Source organism: Medicago truncatula, chromosome 8 (genome assembly GCF_003473485.1).
Source record: "Medicago truncatula cultivar Jemalong A17 chromosome 8, MtrunA17r5.0-ANR, whole genome shotgun sequence".
In the NCBI taxonomy this organism is placed as follows: domain Eukaryota; kingdom Viridiplantae; phylum Streptophyta; class Magnoliopsida; order Fabales; family Fabaceae; genus Medicago; species Medicago truncatula.
The window spans coordinates 46186768-46207703 of NC_053049.1; the positions used below are offsets into that span (position 1 = coordinate 46186768).

Here is a 20936-nt window from a genome sequence, read left to right on the forward strand (position 1 = left end):
TCAAAAAATAAAGTTCAATATTTACAAGTTTCTATACAAACATCTTTGATCTCTGACTGATTCCGAAGAACAATCAATGCCAAAACTCTGCATTCAAAAATTTTAATATTGAAAACCCATTTTTACAATTTTGATTTTCATGCTTTCCTTGCTCAAACATCACTGACAATTAATTACTATGATGATATATATTATTATATCTAGTTACCAACCACTTAACACTAAAAGACTAATTAGCAATGAAACCCTAAGACAGAACCATCACTGACAGCTATGGCAACTCTGCAACCAGTTCTAACCTTAACACGATGAGTGAAGAAATGCAAAACCCTAACACGCCCCGCCATTTCCAACTTCGACTCAATCTCCATCGTTGGTTGAACTCTCAACCCAAAGTTAAACCCAACACCGTCACCATTCGCCAAAGTGGGACCCATATTTGGCGGTGCCGACAAAGGAAAAGACTGAACTGAGAACGTTGCAGCCATGTACTGTGTTCTCCCGGCGTCGATCTGGCCGGCGGGAATGAACATGAACCCGACTTGGTTACCGGAGTAGAGGATTTCCAGAGAGCTGTCGTAGTGAGAGAAAGCAGCACGGTTAGGGTTTCTAACGGAGGCGTATTGAGAGAAGGTGAAGTTGACGGTGCCGTTAATGACGGAGAAGGAGGGGAGTTGGACGGCGTTGACGGCGATCTTGGGGTCTTGTGGTTTGAAAACTGTGTAGTATACTATGAGGATGACGATGATGATGAAAATCAAGAAGATTGTGGCTACTACACATGAGGCTAGGTTGGTACGGCCGGAAGGTGGTCGTGGTCTTTTTGGTCTGGTGGTGGGGATGATGGGTCCATCCGCCATGGCCTCCGGTGGTGGATCTTATGTGGGTTTTGCTGAGACTAAAACTAAAATGTGAATGTGAAAGTGGATACACACACATAACAGAGTATAAGGGAAGGATGAAGTAAAAGCCAAAGACAATTTATTTTATCAAACCAAACCCCACATGTTGTCCCTCTCAAAAATTTAAAGTAAGAAATTGGTCAAGGGATATTGAAATGAGTTTTTAATTTGTAGACGGAAAAATTTACACTCCCTCGTCATAATGATGAGATCTACATTGCCCCTTCATAAATGTAATTTATCTTTAATAATAAATATGATTTGATTTCGGAACAAAGAAGATAGAGATTACATATTGAACAAAGGAGATAAATAAGTTTGATGTTCTTAAAAAAAAACTAAAATGACAAGACCTACATTATGAAACGACGAGATGGAGATCACATATTGAATGAAATAGATAAAGAAATTTTATGTTCTGAAGATGAAAATGGTATTTGATTGTAAGAAGAAATAAAATGAAAAAAAAAAATGATTTTTTTATAGGATAAATTCCCTCCAAATTATCAAGAGGTAATGTAGAAAAAACATTATGATCAAAGTATTATTCACATATAATACTAATTATATTTTTCTTTTCTTGTTGGTAATACAAGAGGGTTAACGTTCAAAAAAAAAAAAAAAAACTAAAGTTACAAGAGTGTTTTTAGGCATGATAGTTCTAAAAATGTCATAAAAAAAATGGAATTAGAGATCTCATTATTAGGTATCTTCATAACATGAATGTTAAAATAATTCAGCAAAAAACTTAGATTAATTAGTCAATCAAGACTCATATTTTCTTTTCGCCGTGTATGATTGAATACACATGTTAATTCAACTTTAAGAGCTCTTGAGTACAGTGCATCAAGATGGGTGAATTGCCATTGATCTTTATTTTTTCGGTAACCATGTCAACTAGCTAGATCTAAGGAATCCTTGTATGCTTCGTTGCAATTAAGCTTAATCCATCCCTCCTTTTCGCCGTGTATGATTGAATACACATGTTAATTCAACTTTAAGAGCTCTTGAGTACAGTGCATCAAGATGGGTGAATTGCCATGGATCTTTATTTTTTCGGTAACCATGTCAACTAGTTAGATCTAAGGAATCCTTGTATGCTTCGTTGCAATTAAGCTTAATCCATCCCTCCTAAGATCTTTTTCAACAAATAAAAATAGTTTCGTATTGATGAGTTTTCAAAGGATGATGGGTGTAGTTCTCAATGACTTGAACCATTTTGAGAATAGTTAAAAATGAAATTACTCGGACAAGCAAAAATCATCCAGAAAAATAGTTTTGTTCCTCTACATTTACATGTGCCCGCAAGCCACCAAACAAATGATAACCCAAAACGAAAACCCCATCTAAACATTTTCTTCTATTAAAGCTTGAATCACAAGTTTTTTCATTAATTAATAATCGAGTTATAATATCGTTTTCTTCCTCAACAACGCTGTCCATGGAAAAATTATACCCTCCTGTAAGTGTAACCGTTTTTTTCCTAACAATGCAGGAAAAGTTTTAGTCTCGCCATTCACTTGCACCCTTCACTTTACAGACTAAAAAATAGAGAAGAACAACATTGGACATGCTTTCTTGTTTAGGTTAAATATTAGGTTAGTATAGCAGTTGATGAATCACACTTCATACTAACGAATCAGTAAACATCAAGGATAAATAGAAAATTAGTGCATAAGCTGGAATAAGAAAGCAACCTACAGGCAAAGATATGTTAAGACTTAAGAGAGTAACTGTTATTGCAAGGATTATTGATATTGCTATTACTACTTTGTCAAGTCTTATGCTACTTGAACAATTGATTAATTTTGTCATCAAATGAGAAATAAAAGTAAAGCATGAATGCATGATCAAATTGATTCGGACAATTTAGTTGAAGTGGACGATTAACCAATTTGGGAAATTATTTGTTGAAAAAAACTGCATGCACATGACATGCCAACGAATTTACCCACATATTCAAGGATATTTGATAGAATACACATGAGCACAACACAGAGAAAGTGGTAGAACACACAAGTACCTACTTCCAAAGAAAAATCCCACCAATAAAATGTATTAACTATCTATCTCAAATATGATTACAACAATTGTAACTTATCTATCCCAAACTGTGCAACAACCTATAAACTTGAATACCAGGGTCAAGAGTTACAAATCGTGAAGACACTCGCATCACTACAAATGATGACCTAATTAGTAGTCTTCTCTGATATGCTTAGAGATGCTCCACTCATCAAACCCATATTTATAGAAAAGACATTCCTGTGCATTCCCCTACTCCAAGAAAAAATGAGGATGGAATGAGAGAGAAAATGAAGAGGGATAAAAACAGAAAAATTAGATGATAGAGAGGGATGAAGAGGGGGATAGATGTGATGTAGTGGAATTCTCCAAAGGGTCAAGATACATCTCTCACCTATTAGACTTTACTTCTTAAATCTTCACCGAGATATTCTTCCATGGTCACAAGACCAAATCAATAATGTTTGGACACAAACATAAAAAGATTCTCTTTAAAATATTCAATCATCTTTTTTATCAATTTTCTCCTTATTATTAAAAAATATTTCTTTATGTGTATGTGGCCAAACACTTACATTTATTTAAAAATTTGAATTGATTTTTCATCACTATTTGTGATTTGAAATCCATGAACTCTTCTATAAATTAAATTAGCTTTGCACTTTTTTCTTCATCCAAAATTCTATGCTATGTTTTGAAGATAGAGTTAAACAATCAGTATTCCTTGATTTATTAAATCAACAATAAGTCTTCTTGCAATACAATTTACCCAATTTCTTAGTGCAATTATGAATATGAAGGAATGAACTCTTCTTCCCTCACTCATTTTATGTTGAGAAGCACATATTCTAACATTTCACCCTCATAAATCATAATCCTAACAATGATCCTTGAAGAAAGTTGAATATTGTTGTGGCTGGAAAAGTCACAATGAAGGGGACAAAGAAAGGTTTTACCATATATCTAGGTCAGGTGAAATATAGTTAGGAAATAGACATATGTTTTATACGGTAAGAAACTGCCCAGTTCTATTATTTTTGTAACAAAAATATCACAGGTTAGCTTTAATTATAAAGACTACTTTGGAAGCAAAAACATAAACACCTAACACATCACATTTATTATGTACAAATGACAGATCCAATTACTTTGTCAAGCATCTACGATCAATCCTAAGAACCTCATCTTAGTATAAATTATCTTATTCAGACCTTTTAATTTCTGTTAAACCTGTCAGTACAATCCTGCAAAAGTACAATTCTGAAAGAAAAAAACAGTTCAAAGAAGCCAGAAATAAAAAAGAGCTTCAGGTGTCCAGGACACATCAATCAAGTCACGAGATTTTGTGTGCAGTCCATCCAAAAATGAACTAGAGTCATTCAATGAATTATAGTGCATACAAATATTACCTTCTCAATATATAAATCAAAAAAAGGAAAATTATCTATTTTGTGAGCTTATCAAGACGGAAATCCATGATTCGGGAGACGGATTCAAGAAATGCCGATTCCTCCATGCCATGAAGCAAGGAATCTTGTGCTTCGCTTATAATTTCCTCAATTACAGATTCCTTGTTCAAATTTTCCCGACACATGATGCTTCCAATTGCATAGGGAGTAAGACCTCTCTCAACCCCTTTCTTCAGTAGCATCGTGGAAATGCGAAGTGTCCGTGCAGACTGAAGCGGAATTTCCCATCCATAAAGTTTCAAAAGTTCAATGTCTTTTTCAGCATCCAAAGCATTGATATAATCAACCGTCTCGAGTGAGTAAGGCTGGCGTGCTTGCGGCCAGTAAAGCCAATCAAATGTGCAATCTTCAAACTGCAGAGAAAACAACCATATGAGTCCACATTAAATTAATGCGAAGAATCTTAAATTTTAGCAGGAGGTGGACTAATATAGGTCAATGCAACTCCCGACTAATATAATACACATTAGCTAATTAAAACAAATTAAGTTTCAATTTGCAATGCATGTTCAACAAATAATTTTGTGAGAATATATCATGCCGGGCAATTCAATCAACTCTTAAAAATTAGAAGAAATACTTTGCTTACTTTCTCTGGTAGACAATAGCCATGATCGATAGGAATGAGCTTAATCTGGCCACCTGCCTCCTTTCTGATCAAAATATTTCCAGCATGTCTGTCTGCATTGGCTATTCTTATATCAAGCACAGTTATCTTATGCACATCCTCTGCCGGAAACGCCCCAGGTCCAATGTCCTCGCAACTACCGTCATTATTCATGAACTTCTGTAATGATCCGATCTTAACATGTTTTGATGAGCAAGCATAACCATTTGGGTGGTGAAATTCTTCGTGTAAGCACTGCACCATAACAGTAGGAGGAACACCAGAAAACCCAATTTCTTCACCTGTCACCAAACGCGGTCCACTCCTTGGATGATCTAACACATAAGCTGCAACCTCCCTCAAAGCTCCTTCTCCCACCCTTGTTCCTCTTTTTAAACCTTCGCCGTTTGTTGAACTTGGTAGGCCTCTTGGGTTGTTCACAGCCATGGGTTCCTCATCCAAGGGCTTGAAAACTGAAACATGCCGCTGACCTGTTGAATCTTGCATAAAATAAGTCCCTCCTGTTCCTTCTGAGGACCTAATAGGACGATTTCCTTTCTTCAAACCCTCGTATGTGGAGTTGATTAAGTCCCAATGGAAAGGCAAAAAATTGATCCTGGGATTCACAACAATAGGTTCCAACCAGAAATCAACACCAGGTGGTAACTTTGCTATCTGAATCTGTTTGTTCCTATTATTATTATTATTATTATTATTATTACTATTATTATTATTATTATTATCATCTTCTACTTGTAATTGTAATGCTCTTTGATCGATTCTCTCCTCCGGTATTGAAGCTTCAAGAGAAAGCTTCAAATCATTGTGAATAGCTGTAGTTCTAACCTTAACTGATTTTTTAATAATCAAATGAACTACATCATCATCACCTTTACATATATCATGAAAGAGAATCTGATCATTAAGCTCTTCATCATTACAAAAAAGCTCTTGTTCCTCAAGATCAATAAAACCTTCCCCCTTTATCTTAATCCTTTGTTTAAGATACCCCACATTCCTACGCCTATCAATATGAAACTCAAATTCCTTACCAGAAACCGTCCTAACAACAATAAAAAGAAGATCTGAAAGGCGTAAAACTAAATGAAGAACATTGCCATCGGCAACACCATACTCCTTAATAAGTGTATGGTTACGCGCAAGCTCTCTGCCACCGAAAACTAGCTTCTGTTTCTTCACCACAAAACCTTTACTTTGCTGAATCCTCAATTTGACAGAAGCAATTGAATCAGACTCCAAAACACGCATTGGTGTAATAACACTATCAACTGTTAAGTAAATCAGGATTGGATCAACAGAACAATGTTCTGATTGACCTTCCCAATATACCCTTTCGTTGCAATTTGAACTCAATGCAACCGACATATTTCAATTTCAATGTCGAAACCCTAATTTTTCTTCTTCTTTTGGGTAACAAAAAAAAAAAAACTACTTTTGCTTGACTCTTACTTGAATTATTGTTACATAATGAAAAACATTAACAATTAACAAGTAAGAAGAAGAAAACAACAAAAAAAAAAGGTCCTTTTTTTGTTGTTATTTTGAAAAGATCCCAAATAATAATAATAAAAAAAAACTAATCTAAGAAATAAAAAATAAATTTATGACCAGGAGATAGTGAAATAGAAAACCAAGAAAGGGAGTGGTGAAATGGTGCAGTGCTGGCTCTCGAAAAGGATGAAAAAACGAATAAAAGCAATGCGAGAGGGGATTCTAACCGAAAGGAAAGAACCAAAGGAGAATGAAGGAGGATGATTAGCTTATGAATGGAAGCGATTCCGAGAAAATTGTGAATAATCTATAATCTGTGAGGAAGAGACTTTTTCTCTTCCGATAAAATTGAACGATGCTTCAAACACAAACACGAGAGAGAGAAAGAAAGACGGTGTTATAATAGGGTAGCCGTTGTTGCCTTTATATACAAGAAAGTTTTGCGATAAAACTACCTTGTCCTTTTTCATAAACCGAATCTATTTCATTAAATTTATTTAATTCAGCCTAAATTTAAATCTAATTAAATGTTACTAGTATTAATTATCATTCATTTATCTAGAATTTTCTAGTATGTACTATTATCAATGTATGCAGCTTTTTTATTTTTATCTATGGGGTTCAAATCTCAGACCTTACATATATTCGGTATTGTTTTTACCAACTGAGTTAAGTTCACGGAAACTCAAGATACGACTTTGATGCAAAAACATATATGACATAAATTAATATATTTTGTTTGGTTTTAGACGATTAATTTAAAAATTTTGATTTCATCCATTTTTTAATGCGATTTATTTTGGATTAGTTTTTTATATCCAAACTAGTTACAAACCCGTGCTTCGCACGGGTTCAATAACGTTTTTGATAAACAAAAAAAAAATCGAAAGAAGATATGTTAAAACGACGGAACATTATGATTCATCATAAAATATGTATGGGCTGACTCCAAAGCATTATAAAGATCTGCCGTAGAAAAAGGGCATGTTCTATTTTGTTCAAAAGATTAGGAAAACAACATTATAATTAACATGATACTAATTTGAACCAATGAAGGAATCAACAATGTGCAGATTAACGTTACATAATAGTTAGGTTTATAAAAGAGACTCCAAGTGTCAAAGACTAACTAAAAATAGATTTTGTCAATATTTACATCAGACAAAATGAAAAGAACAAATGACATCCCAAAGTCAAAATAGTTTACGATTACAGTCCAAAGCGATACGTCAAAATAGTAGAAGTTCAAATAGTTCAGCAGCAAATATCTACTTTAGAACAACTCGAACGTGCAAGTTCTTCGGTGACTTTTCGAGACCAAATATGAGCTTACCACCTTCTATCATCACACGTTCTCTGCAGAAATTGATCCATAGCCCACCCAAGTATTTTTCATAGCTTGCTCTTTCGGCGATAATGAGGCGACACTTATACTTTCTCTGTATGCGAATATAGTTACATATAATTTATAAAATAAAGGTAGCTTAACTGATTTAAGCTAAAGAAAATGTATCATGACTTCTAATTTATCTTCCTATTATCTTCCTATAAAGTCTAGATAAATACATGTATGTGCATTATATGAACCCCGTTGACCAATTAACATTGTTGAAACAAATGGAAATTAAGCATCACTCCTGCATGTGCATCTATAGTCAGCACCATTTAACATTGATGTCTTCGAACATTTGGTGCAACTCTTATAATACCATCCAAACTGGTTAGGATTGAATTTAGTTGTTTTCCAAATAGTGATGAAGTATGTATCCTAACCCAAATTATGCACATGAAATAAAGAATAATGCAATATGTATTTTTAACTTGTGCATCAAAAAACTAAAAGCATGTTCGTGCATAAAAAAAGTAGACCATGACTAAGTTTATAAATTCAGTAATTGGCCTAACCTGAGGCAGATTGAAAAAATCGTTGTACAAAGTACGTTGAGAAGAAGCCGAACTCTAACTTAAGTTATGACTGATACTTTGACTCTGAGCTTGAGAAGTGTTAAGGACACGACAACAATTCAAGAAACATGGTCAAAAAACAATCAAATCAGATTGTGAAATAATAAGTTACTCTAATACTATATTTTAAAATCATAATGCAAACTTACTAAGTCTTAAACTTCTCAACAACCGGATAATGTAGGTTGATGAGCAGCCTCGAACCTGACCAATTGTTACATATATTTGGGTTGTCAATGACTATAAAATGGAAGAACTCAAGGTAAATAGATGGTAAATGATCAAGCTACGAAGTATTTTTCCCATAGTGTTACATCAACTATATTCTCACTGCATAAGGAAAGACATCTTTCAGGTCATTATAAAACTTATACAAAATTCTATCATCTGATGTTGACAAATTAAAAAATAATACATTTTATCTTTCAACACAATGTTCGTACACGGTTTCTTTCTAGTCCCAATTGGTGTTGTCTTGACAATCTCATGAAGAAGCCCGATGATTTCTTAAAAAAAATATTACATCTATAATAATATTATAATCGGAGAAAACAAAGAAATAAATTAAAGCACATAACTATATCATATAAAATGTCAGATTTGAATTTTCCATCTTGAATTTTCTTAAATGACTTAAAACGAAATTTATGAGTAAGAACGTTAGTTAACTTGTCATACTTCTGCACCTTTGTATAAGAACCAAAAACAACCCTAAAGAGATTAAATACAATGTCATTATCAAACACATGACAATTATACAAAGTATAAGTCTTGTTTTCCTCGAGCAAAGCCTTTCAATGCTCCAATTCTCTATACCGAGTTATTACATGAACTCGATCACCCTAAATTCGAGAAAGAAACCAAAAAATGTAAATAAATCAAAATGTACACTAATAAGTAACATTGATAAATCATAAAGGAAATTACAACAAATCTTAACTAACTCATCTAATCTTTGCATCACAAATAATGAGCTTCATATGTTGATTCTCATTACTACCATTTACAATCCAAGAATCCAGCACTCCAAATCCTATTTTCCAAATGTCCAAATCATTTTTTAGATCCTTAATGTAGTCATAATCCCTCGACATCGAAAGTCCTATATAAAGATACAATAATACATCATTTAATTTTATTCCCTTTGTTCATTCTGATATCGAAAGAAGCTAACATATTCCTATGTGATCAATTTTTGTATCATCAAATCAACCTGATCTTAAATGCACAAATTTCTGAATCATCAACTTTTTGGACGTCAATGATATGACCAAAACAAATTTCACCAATCAACTTTTGTACGGCTCAATCATATAGGAAAGAATAAATCAAATATGAAAATTGTTATGGCTTTATGATTACTCACAAAAACTAAAATAACCCACATACATCAATTTTTTTTCAACCACAGTACCAGAAGCTAAAATAACAATTGTGTCAAAACCTTATCATGAGCTAAAATTCAATCATCATGATTTATCAATGTTACTTATTAGTGTACATTTTGGTGTCTTTCAAAAAGATAAGAATTTATATTATATGATATTATATTTGTTACATTGTTGGTGCCATGGAAACCTATATGTTTAGTTTTTTCGAATAAGAAAAAGATATGCATAGTTTGTTACAATATAAGGGTGCAAAATATATATATAAGCATAGTTTTAAAACTCGGCTCGGTCATCGACTCGGCGGGGGTACTGGGTCAATGGGTCAATGGTCGAACCACTGAGTCATTGGTCGAACCGCATGATTGAACCGGAACCACTCGGATGACTCGGTTAGATAACTCGGTCCTTAGATTAAATTTATATAGTTATTTAACCGGATTAACTCGGATTGAATCGGTGACTCGGTCACTTTATAAACTAAAATAATGACCCCTGTAAACATAGTTTTAAAATTCGGACCGGTTATCGACTTTATATAAGTATTAAAAATGTCTTAAAAAATTTAATTTTTTTAAAGGAGTAAAAAACCTCCTGAGATATATAAATGACACTTTTTTTTGGGATATATAAATGACATGAGATTTTGTTTTCTCTAAAACGTTTTGCTATTTAATGTGTTCAACCCACCTTTTAATTAGATGATATGATTATCATATATGAATGTTTAGAAGAAAAATTAAACAACATGAAGCGCCTGCTACAGTGGTTAAGCATGTGGGAATCAAATGTAAGGTTGCCTGTTCGATCCTCACAAGCGCCACTTTTTTAACAAAACTTGTTTAATAAAATATTTGTTTGATAATGAAACCGGTCCGATTCACAGAACCGCCGGGTCGCCGGTTTTCACCGGTTCTGGCCGAGTCGCACCGGTTCACACCGGGCTAACTGCACAACCGATCCAAAACTCAGACGGGACCGGTTAGGGGTCCGGTTCCTGATTCAACCGGTCGAACCGGCCGGTCCGGTCCGAGTTTTAAAACTATGTATATAAGTATAATTTTTCTAGGCATCTAGACCTTTTTTGAAGATAAGAATAAAAATAATCATACGCATTATGCAACGTCAAAAAAAATTATACGCAGTAGCATAACAAAAAAAACAGACACATATAACGTATTACTCTAAGCGCTAATATGTGTGTTCGTATATATTTGCGAGGTTGAAGAAAGAAAATAAAAATATTTGGTATCATTAAATGACAGCGTGAATAAAAATATTTGTGAGGTTGTGATGATTAAACGATATTGAATTTAAATGTATAAGTGATAAAAAAATAATAAAATTCCTTTGAAAAAAGGGTAATAAAATTAAATGGGACCTCCTTAAAAAAAATTAAATGGAACGAAAAATCATATTGAAATATAATATTAAAAAATAAAAGAAAAGGTTCCCAGTGTGAGTTGAAAAGATGTGCTTTTGAAATAAATTGTCGAGAAGTAGTTTTTTAAAGTAACATTCAACAACTTTTGGTCAAAGCTCATTCCATTCAATTTTATGCATTAAAAAAAATTACTTTTTGTAGTAAGTACTTAATTGATATTGTGTTTGTGTTTGACCTAACTTCTCCTTAAAAATGTAGAAAAGTTGGAAAAAAGCCGGGTCAAACGATACCTTATTCTCCTACAACGGCAATGTAGAAGCAACTGAATTTGGGACAAAAAATTGAAAAATAGTTAAAAACATAAAAATTGGAAATAAAATATTTGGTATCATTTAATGACAGCGTGAATAAAAATATTTGTAGAGTTGTGATGATTAAACAAGATTGAAATTAAATATATAAGCGATAAAAAGATAATAAAATTAAATGGAACATCCTTAAAAAATTAAATTGAACGGTTCAAAAAAAAAGTTAAATGGAAGGAAAAAAACATATTGAAATATAATATTAAACAATAAAAGAAAAGGTTCCCAGCGTGAGTTAAAAAGAGGTGTTTGTGAAATAAATTGTCGAGAAGTAGTTTTTTTTAAAGTAACATTCAACAACTTTTGGCCAAAGCTCATTCCATTCAATTTTATGCATTCAAAAAAAATTACTTTTTTTTTAGTAAGTAAACAGCGTGAGTTAAAAAGAGGTGCTTGTGAAATAAATTATCGAGAAGTAGTTTTTAAAGTAACATTCAACAATTTTTGGCCAAAGCTCATTCCATTCAATTTTATGCATTCAAAAAAATTACTTTTTTTTAGTAAGTAATTAATTGATACTATGTTTGACCTAACTTCTCCTTAAAAATGTAGAAAAGTTAAAAAAAAAAACCGGGTCAAGCGATACCTTAATCTTCTACAACGACAATGTAGAAGCAACTGAATTTGGGATAAAAAATTGAAAAATAGTTAAAGTTATCAAAAATATAAAAATTATAAAATAATTAAAAAATTGTGAGGGGCAAAATGGGAAATGCACCCATATAATGGTGAGGTGGCAACAACACAATTCCACCAATTAAAAAATTACAAAAATACCCCTCCTAAGGGCAAAATGGGAAATTTATAGGGCATCAACTTTAATAGTAGTGTATATAGATAATAAATTATAATGTTTTTGTTAATAATAGTATTACAAAGACATGGTAAAATAATAAATGTGATGCAAAATATAAGATATAATAGATTAAAAATTAATATTACGAAAGGAAAATCATCGATTATGTTTTATTCTGTGTAGAGCAACGTACAACTAAAAGGATTAATCACTCAAGCGGGGGTAAGACCGTAATGGATAGAAAAAATCTTCATGAAGAAATTTAACATTGTTACATTTCCAAAGCAATTATGTTTGAAACATATGAAATAGTAAAAAATAAATAGAATAAATTAAATTAATGAGTAGTATTAAAAAAAAGTACAAATCAATGAATAATATTAATGTAAAAGTAAGTGGTTTGATTTGATTTGGTTCATTTTAAAAAATCAACTCAAAATTTGATCTGATCTAAGCGGTTTTTATAAAAGAACATTCAAATACGTTTAATGATATTCAATTTTATGCGATTTTTGATATCTTTAAATAAGTTTACAATTATGGTTTTTTTTATCTATTTACTTTACTACTTTGCTTGCTCTTTTATGTGGTTTATTTTTTGCTGTAAAAAACATGTTATGGAGTTTGAAATTGGTGTTCTTTTTGTGTGTGTGGGTGTGCATTTGCATCCTCATCTTTTCGAGACATAGCTATGTATAAGGAATTGGCCTTGAACATAGGCGGGAGTGGTGGTGACTTAGGACCATTTTTTTTCATCAAAATTATTATTTTTATCTTTATATAACCCGTTTTGATTAATTTTACTGAAAATGTTTTTTTGAAAAAATTGATTATTAACGAATCTTTTTGTTATGAGCAAGGACAGTGGTTACAATGATTTGAGATTAAAGATTGAGCTTAATGAATTAGAGAGGCTCAAAAGTATCATACTAAACCTAAGAAGTGGAATGACTATGTTGTCATTTTGTAGTGACTCAATAGTTCTAGAATATTGATGAGTCACTAGTTTATTAAGAATAGGATAGGAAGGATGTAGAATAACCTTGCCTATATAATCTTGTACTTTCTCTATTAAAATCATCAATGATACTTTCTCTATTACAATCATCAATAAAATTAAGTCTATTTTCTCTATTTAATATTCTTAGGGGGTTCTCATTATCTGTCCTATAACAGAGGAATATCAACAAAAAAATGCAAGAAAAAAATTTTAAATAATTAAAATGACACGAAAAATCTTACCACCGATATTGATCCATTAGATACCTTCGTATTCACAAAAGCATTGGCCAAATGTAGAACTACGATGTACTCATTTTGGTTTGCTTTTTGTTGTTTAAGGATCATATTCAGTGAACTAATACTTTAATTGATTTTATTTATAAAATTAAAATATGGGTTTAGCTTTTGAAAAAAGAAAGCATGTTTAAAAACTTCAATAATGTGTGTATGGGACTGAAGTGGATCCCCCATTTCTTATTCTTTAAATATTTTTCCATAATCTCATAGTGTTAAAGTATAAACACGATAATGTGATATTGAGTGGGGCTTAGATATCTTCTAATATACTCAAATTTTATTAATTATGAGATAAAATTGATAAAACAAGGAGAAGGTCTATCCTCAAATTCTAAAGGTTTGACAAAAAAGACGTGTTTTGATGATAGAGCGTGATCAAGTAATCAGTATACAATTTTCTATTAAAATTTGAATATCTTAGTATCTTAACATAATTGATCAGTAATTCGAGTTTTATAATATTAGCTAGCTATTTTCATTCTGTGTAAATAGTTATTTTTCTCTAAAGATACATTTTCTTTCTCATGGAATGCCGGTTGTGTTATCTTCAATGTCTGATACTAGTTCAAAACCAGGAAACTGCATATTAAGATCCCTGCAATTTCCAAAAGCAAGGGTTACTTATAACCACAAATATGACGATGCTTAATTAGAATATATATATTTTTTTTTTATCCACTTCTAATAGTCAAACAAAACCGCATTGATGGTATATATTATGTGGTTGTCGGAAATGACGGCAAGATTGTGAGTTACCTCAATTTTAAAACAAATTTATTCTTTAGAGGAGTGTCACTGTGGTTCGGTAAGGTTGATCTAGATCCAACTCAAAATTTTAATTATGATATAGCTCTTTAGAGCATATGCTATCAAGTCAACATTATCGGTCCAATCATAAGTGTGGTGGGAGTAGGGTGTGTGTATGTTAAGAGTCCAAATACTAACATAACCTATCCACAAAGACTCCTAGAAGGAAATGCATGAAAGGAAAAGTGGATATTACTTCAGATATGGAATTGTCATATTCCTCAATAAGGATGGATTTTGAGCAACAAAACTTTCCCATTCCTCTTGATCAATAATTCCATCTCTTTTTAAATCAGCTTCTTGAAATGCCTGTGCCATTATACAAGGGTTAGATTCTGCAATTTTCAAGCTGAAAATATATAATTAATCCTTTGGAGAGAAGGGAAGAAAAAATGAAAGATAAATAAAAAAGTTACCTTATCAATTATGACCTCAATCATCTCATGAGAAAGAACCAAATCAGATTCTCTTAGGAGTGCCAGTATCATCTCTCTTACCTTCCATCCATCACACAAGTCTTCATCGTCAAGAAAGTTAAAATCAAAGTCCCGTGATAGATTAAATTATAAATATTATAAAAACTTATATTAAAGTTATTTAATAAAGCCGGTCCAAAGGACTTAGTTTCATGGTCGGTCCAAAGAGTCCAAGTTGTAAAGATATTTAGTGGCCTCACTAGTGTCAAAGACTCTAATTGAGAGTTTTATTCTCCCAACCCTTTCTAATCAACCGGATCAATGCGGATTCACTAACGGGCAAAAAAACATGTTTCTATCAAGATGCACCAATCCAGAGGTGGAAAAATGATGTTTTTTTTGTCCGAAATGGTGAATTCAGGCATATCCGGTTTTTAAGAAAGAGCAAGGGAGAAATAGCTTTCACTCTAATTATCATGAGTTTCAAAATAATAATAAAGAAATTAGTAATATCTGGAGTTTTGGACTGATCTTTATGAATGCTAAATTCATTTAACAAAGAGAAAAACAAAATACAAAAACCTCATCTCTTTCAATAAAGCCTCTTTGCCATATATCATAGAGTCGAAATGCAACTGTCAGAAAAGAGCTTGATTATCAAGATTTTAATACAAATTAATTTATAAGACATTAATATAAACACACACTCTCTTCAGAGATGAACTCTTACAAGCTGCCTTTTGTGGTTGAGGCGCTGCTGGATGGAAAACGCTTAAAGCTTTAACAAACTCTCCAAAATCTATCATACCATCATTTTTTGAGTCAAATATATTGAACACCTGCTTACAAATCTAGTCAAAGCAGTGTATGGTATATACTCTGCTAATATAATATAATATAATATAGTGATGTACACAAATCAATAATATACTATGCTGACCCTGTCACCAAAGAGATTCTGTTTCTTGCTGCTTCCGAATAAGCCAAGTTGAAACTCTTCCTGCATATGTTGAAGATTAATTAGCTACACTGCTAAGTCCTTGCACAATTTTAATTATGGTATCAGCCTCAACTTTATAGAGCTTACTTTGCTAATTAGCCCATCATTGACCATTGAGCTGCTTAATTTCATGAAGAGATCATATAATGCTTCAATTTCAGAAACATTAACTGGAAGAATATGATGTTTACAAACACAAAGAAAATGTTGATTAATTCAATACTTCACAACTACAATATTGACATGACACATCAATGAAATACTATAATACAAACTCCAGGATATGATTGGAAAGAAATAAAAAGCTTACAATAAGTTTGTTCAGCAAGAATTGCTGGATCTTCATGCCGAAATTGCGGTTTGGTGCAAGCACACCCCATCAAAAAGACTTGCTTATGTTTCCCAGACTTTGGGGATGAATTAACCGTATATATATGTGCACTTGCGATTTGACTAGAACATATGCCAGATAGAGCTGGTGTAGCAGTATCCACACAAGTTGGTTTGATTCTCATTTGTATCCACCACTTTGAGCTGGAATATGTTCCATGCACATGGAGTGATCAACTTTTTCCAAGCCTAGGACTGTTGATGTTGAAACATCAACTTTTTTCTGTTGCCATTTCGTTCCAAATTTTATGTTCCAATAAATAAAATCATACTATGCTGATGCAAATAAATCTATGCTTGTTGGTCTAAAATCAATCTACAATTTCCAAACAATTTTTTTTTTTATATTTATGTAGTTCTTTTGTTCATTCATTGGCATTTCAACTTTTCTTAACTGGGTTCAGTACATATATATCATGCATACAATTAAGTGAATCCATTAATGTTAGGTAGGCAAAGGCAACTTATAATTGCCTAAGCCTAAGCAAGCGTACATATTGAAGTGGTTGATTTTGCTTTCAACTCATTATATACAATTACAATGCATTCTATTCTATAGCTGCAAATTTTAATCCTTCTAGTGCATTGATCTTCAATTGTTTGTTGCTAATCTTCCACCTCGGTGTGCAAAACAAAACTGGGAAAGGCCATAGTTATATCCCTGACAGGCATAACATTAATTTGAGTTTTGATTTTGTGAATATAATTTAACAGTAAAAGATTAGAATGGAGAAAATCATGTATTCCAAATATAATAATAACAATGAAGTTGAAACTCCTTTGCCACTTGAGAACTTATGAGTTGATCAATTTAGTCTCCGAAATTATGCTAATATTATGTGGTCCAAAAACCTCAATGTAAGAATCATGTTAAATTTTAGTTAATTTCAAAGACTCAGATTAACCAACTTACAATTTCAATGATTAAATCGATGATTTACTCAAAAGGAAAGTAATGAGATGCACATTATATAAAGATTAAGTTTCATTGATTCGAAAGGAAACCTACTTTAGATATGGCAGAGTCATGATCTTAAGAAGAGAAGGATTCTTTGCTGCATACTCTTTCCACTCTTCCATATCAATCTTCCCATCTCCTTTTGAGTCAACCTCCTCCATTGTCTAAAAAAGATCAGGCCAGGAAGTATAAGAGATAAGAATTAAATTGAGGAAACTATAGAAATTGAAGGAGGATAAATGTATGGTTTCATATGGTTAAGAACCTTTTCCACAATGGATTCAACAATATCTTCTGTAACTGTAACTTCTGATTCAGTCAAAGTAGCCAAGACCATCTCCTTCAACTTTAATGTGCCATTATGTACAAAAAAGGTTCATAAGACACTCAAGAAGTTAGAATGAAATGCATAAATGTAACTATAGTCTATAACTACTAAAGTTACATGAGAAGGAGCATTCACTCAAAAAACAACTACTTCCTCTGTCCTTAAATATAAGACCATTTAGAGATTTTAATGTCACTTTTTATAGGAGCATTTTCAACTGCATTATTTATTTCTTTACTAACATATCCTTAATTATGTCAATCTTTACCTGAAACATATAATAAATACTATGATGAAGACATAAATTGATTCTGTGCAGGTTTGGTTTGGGGGTAGCATTGGCAGAATCACAGCAATTTTAACGAAAACTAAACTTTAAAGTTTCACCAAAATCAACGTGAGTTTGCCAAATTCACCGTGAATCCAAACCCGCACTCTATCTTCTAAAGGGTAAATTAATATAAATTGTCAACAAATTTAATTCTACTGCCATGTGATTTTGTCAAAGCTGCATTACTCAATCCTTAAGTGAAAATGATGAACAATGGAAAGGTTAAAGGATACTCACCTCGCTATGCTCAATGTATCCGGTCTTCCCAAGGTCAAACAGTTTAAATGCAACTGTAAGAACAAATAAAATGGCACTGTCAAGCTCTCATAGAAATGACTGAATGTTTAACTTTTCTGTTACACGATTAATATCATACATTCAATTTTCTTCTCTTCAGATGTCTTTGGATGAAAAATGCTTAGTGAGCGAACAAATTCTCCAAATTCAATTACTCCGTTACGCTTAATATCAAACATATCAAATACCTGCATTCAGTTTTCTTAGCTTGCAACATCATATCATGTATAGTAAAATGATTATGTTAGCCTAAAGTTAATAAAGAAATACAAATCCACTATAAAATTTCATTTAAAACCATGAATATCATCCATGTATGAGGATTCATTAGCTGAATATAAATAAATAAATGACCAACTCAGAGTATGTATAATGTACCCTGCTTGCAAGTAGATTCTGCTTGCTCTTATTTCTGAAAAGTGCGAGTTGGAACTCCTCCTGCAAATAAATTGTCTTGAAGAATTTAGCACATATACCTAATGTTTTATAAAATGATACTACTCAAGCATGATGACAGTTAGAAAAATAAACAAGTTGCGGTAATGTCAAAAAAATGCAATATCAGTTCATATAGAGGAAAATATTTGGAATCAGTCTTTAGTAGTTTGATTTGTACTACTAGCACTAAAATAAATTTACCTTGTGAATGCAGCCATCATCAATAATTGAACTACTTAGTTTCTTAAACAAGTCAAGTAAAGCCTCAACCTCATTCACAGTAACTGTCAAATGGTAAAGATCATTCCAATTCAGAGTTAAAACCACAAGAAATCTGACATGTATAGAGCTATAGCCACTGGCGGAGCCAGGAATATTGTAAAGCCCGGGCAAAAAAAAATTTGCAACACATTTATAGGGTGTACATAAGAAATTGCAAGCAAATAATAAAAAATGTAAAGAAATTGTCCAATTTATAGGGGTTTATATAAGAAATTCATAGGGATTTACACAAGAAATTGCAAAAAAATTGGCCCGGAGCCCGGGCGAGTGCCCGGGGTCGCCGGGCCATAGAACCGCCCCTGGCTATAGCAGCCGTGATCATATATGAATCGAGAAATGCTAGCAACGCACATTTTAACACACACTTCAACACACTCTCTTTGATTGGTTAACATTCACATGGGTCCCACCAAATCATATGGGTCTCATATAAATTTGGTGGGTCCCATGTAAATTTTAACCAATAAAAAAGAGTGTTAAAATGTGTGTTGCTAGTATTTCTCTATATGAGCCTGTTTGGTTTGAGCAAATGTTTTCTAACAATGAAAAAGTAATTCTAACAATCATCCACTCAAAGTTTTGAGAAGCGAGATTCAATTGATTTCAAATATGTCTGTAGAAACCATACTTTAGATTGAAGATGTGTCTGGTGTCAGACACTAACATGATACAGAAATGTATGATTACATTCAATTGTGTCAATTTTTTTAAATTATTATCGGCGTCTATGTATTTGTGTTCGTTCTTCTTATGTAGTTCTAAATAACAAAAATATAGAAAGATGTTGACTTTTGTACTTACATGATGTCTCCAAGGCAAGAATGGAGGATTGTTCTTGCTTAGTTTTTGGTTTGCCTTTCATCAAGCAAAAACAGCTCATTGTATAGAATTAGAATCAGTTCAATTCAAAGAGTGCTTCCTAACACAATTGGAACAAGTATAACCAAAAACCAATACTCATTAACCATTTAATCATATATAAAAACCTAAACAAGATTGTTTAAAGTCAACTCCTCACTACTGAATTCTTGAAAATAGTAAAATACAAAAGATCAGTTTCTTTTTAACCTGGTTGCAAAATATCAATTATATGTTTATGAATGGTTAGTATTTAGGAATGAAAGTCAAATCTGATTAATGAAGGATTGATGTGTTGTATATGATTATAAGATGATCCATGTACTACTGATTAAAATATATTGAAGAATAAATTATGCAACTAGTAGAAACATATAATCTTATGTTATTAGTGAATGAAAATGGAACGTTACATGGATGTGTAAATTAAAGATCACTTACAGAAATGAGAAGTTGGTGGTGTCCTTCAAATGCACACAGATCGATATTCAGAGGGAGAAAGAAGTAGGACATGTGCACTATTATGTGTGTGACTGTGTCCACTTTATAATTAATTGAAACCAAATTTTCAAACAGACATACACCTTACACAACCAAACTGTTCATTTTTTTTTAGGCTTAATTACATTTTTGGCCTCCTATATTTTAAAAAGTTGTAATTTTGGACCCCTAACTAATTAAAATACAAAACAGCCCCTTATGTATTGGACCTTTTGCAGTTTTGGCCCCCTAACTAATTAAAATACATAACAGCCCCCTATGTATTGGATCTTTGGCAGTTTTGACCCCCTAAATCAATTTTGACTCGGTCAACGCTAACGTGGCACTTCAAAGCCGCCACGTGTGCATTGTTTTAATTAAAAATAAATAAATAAAACCACATATAAATTAAATAATTAAATAAATGAAAAAAACAAATAATTAAAAATAAAATAAAAAATGAAGGAAATTGTGTTCCAAAATCTGATTCTAGCTCTTCTTCCTCTCATCTCTCTCTAAAACACTGATTTAAGAACCTGCTCCATTGATAGAAGCATGGAAAAAGGATGAGTAGCTCAATGCAAGCACGATAATGAAATAATATTCTATTGAACGAAACGAAAGTATCGTTTTTATCAA

General features: G+C 32.3%; 4 protein-coding genes across 6 annotated transcripts; all 4 read right to left on the reverse strand.

Moving 5' to 3' along the window:
* Positions 1-1015, reverse strand: LOC25502199 (uncharacterized). Its single transcript, XM_013591757.3, has one exon. It carries the CDS (start codon positions 858-860, stop codon positions 234-236), a length of 627 nt encoding a protein of 208 aa, XP_013447211.1. The 5' UTR covers positions 861-1015; the 3' UTR covers positions 1-233.
* A 3098-nt stretch (positions 1016-4113) lies between these two features.
* LOC25502200 (phosphatidylinositol 4-kinase gamma 2) lies at positions 4114-6515 on the reverse strand. The gene is made up of 2 exons (XM_013591758.3): positions 4986-6515; positions 4114-4749 (listed from the first exon to the last, which is right to left on the reverse strand). Exons 1-2 carry the CDS (start codon positions 6387-6389, stop codon positions 4372-4374), a joined length of 1782 nt encoding a protein of 593 aa, XP_013447212.1. The 5' UTR covers positions 6390-6515; the 3' UTR covers positions 4114-4371.
* A 7807-nt stretch (positions 6516-14322) lies between these two features.
* Positions 14323-16516, reverse strand: LOC25502201 (calcineurin B-like protein 7). The gene is made up of 7 exons (XM_024771785.2): positions 16246-16516; positions 16023-16105; positions 15876-15935; positions 15666-15774; positions 15518-15570; positions 14936-15016; positions 14323-14828 (listed from the first exon to the last, which is right to left on the reverse strand). The coding sequence occupies exons 1-7, from the start codon at positions 16448-16450 to the stop codon at positions 14712-14714; spliced, it is 708 nt and encodes a 235-aa protein (XP_024627553.1). The 5' UTR covers positions 16451-16516; the 3' UTR covers positions 14323-14711.
* Positions 16517-16658: 142 nt separating this feature from the next.
* LOC25502202 (calcineurin B-like protein 8) lies at positions 16659-20355 on the reverse strand. 3 transcript variants are annotated; one of them, XM_013591760.3, is made up of 9 exons: positions 20259-20355; positions 19761-19878; positions 18879-18961; positions 18618-18677; positions 18319-18427; positions 18180-18232; positions 17549-17629; positions 17335-17447; positions 16659-16986 (listed from the first exon to the last, which is right to left on the reverse strand). In XM_013591760.3, exons 2-9 carry the CDS (start codon positions 19837-19839, stop codon positions 16932-16934), a joined length of 633 nt encoding a protein of 210 aa, XP_013447214.1. In that variant the 5' UTR covers positions 19840-19878; positions 20259-20355; the 3' UTR covers positions 16659-16931. The 3 variants fall into 3 exon arrangements, with proteins under 3 accessions (XP_013447214.1, XP_024627552.1, XP_039685591.1); XM_024771784.2 differs by having other exon boundaries at positions 19761-19874; positions 20259-20349; XM_039829657.1 differs by having other exon boundaries at positions 19761-19892; positions 20258-20315.
* Positions 20356-20936: the final 581 nt, after the last annotated feature.

Bases quoted from the DNA above. Each gene is read 5' to 3' on its own strand.
- LOC25502199 (XM_013591757.3), bottom strand. From the start codon at position 860: ATGGCGGATGGACCCATCATCCCCACCACCAGACCAAAAAGACCACGA.
- LOC25502200 (XM_013591758.3), bottom strand. From the start codon at position 6,389: ATGTCGGTTGCATTGAGTTCAAATTGCAACGAAAGGGTATATTGGGAA. The intron at 4,750-4,985 runs GTAAGCAAAGTA...TTTTCTCTGCAG, and splicing joins GCTATTGTCTACCAGAGAAA to TTTGAAGATTGCACATTTGA.
- LOC25502201 (XM_024771785.2), bottom strand. From the start codon at position 16,450: ATGAGAATCAAACCAACTTGTGTGGATACTGCTACACCAGCTCTATCT. The intron at 16,106-16,245 runs GTAAGCTTTTTA...ATATTCTTCCAG, and splicing joins TCTTGCTGAACAAACTTATT to TTAATGTTTCTGAAATTGAA. The intron at 15,571-15,665 runs GTAAGAGTTCAT...CTTTTCTGACAG, and splicing joins TCAACCACAAAAGGCAGCTT to TTGCATTTCGACTCTATGAT.
- LOC25502202 (XM_013591760.3), bottom strand. From the start codon at position 19,839: ATGAGCTGTTTTTGCTTGATGAAAGGCAAACCAAAAACTAAGCAAGAA. The intron at 18,678-18,878 runs GTAAATTTATTT...ATTTATTTGCAG, and splicing joins ATGATGGCTGCATTCACAAG to GAGGAGTTCCAACTCGCACT. The intron at 17,448-17,548 runs GTTCTTAACCAT...GATCTTTTTTAG, and splicing joins TTGAATCCATTGTGGAAAAG to ACAATGGAGGAGGTTGACTC.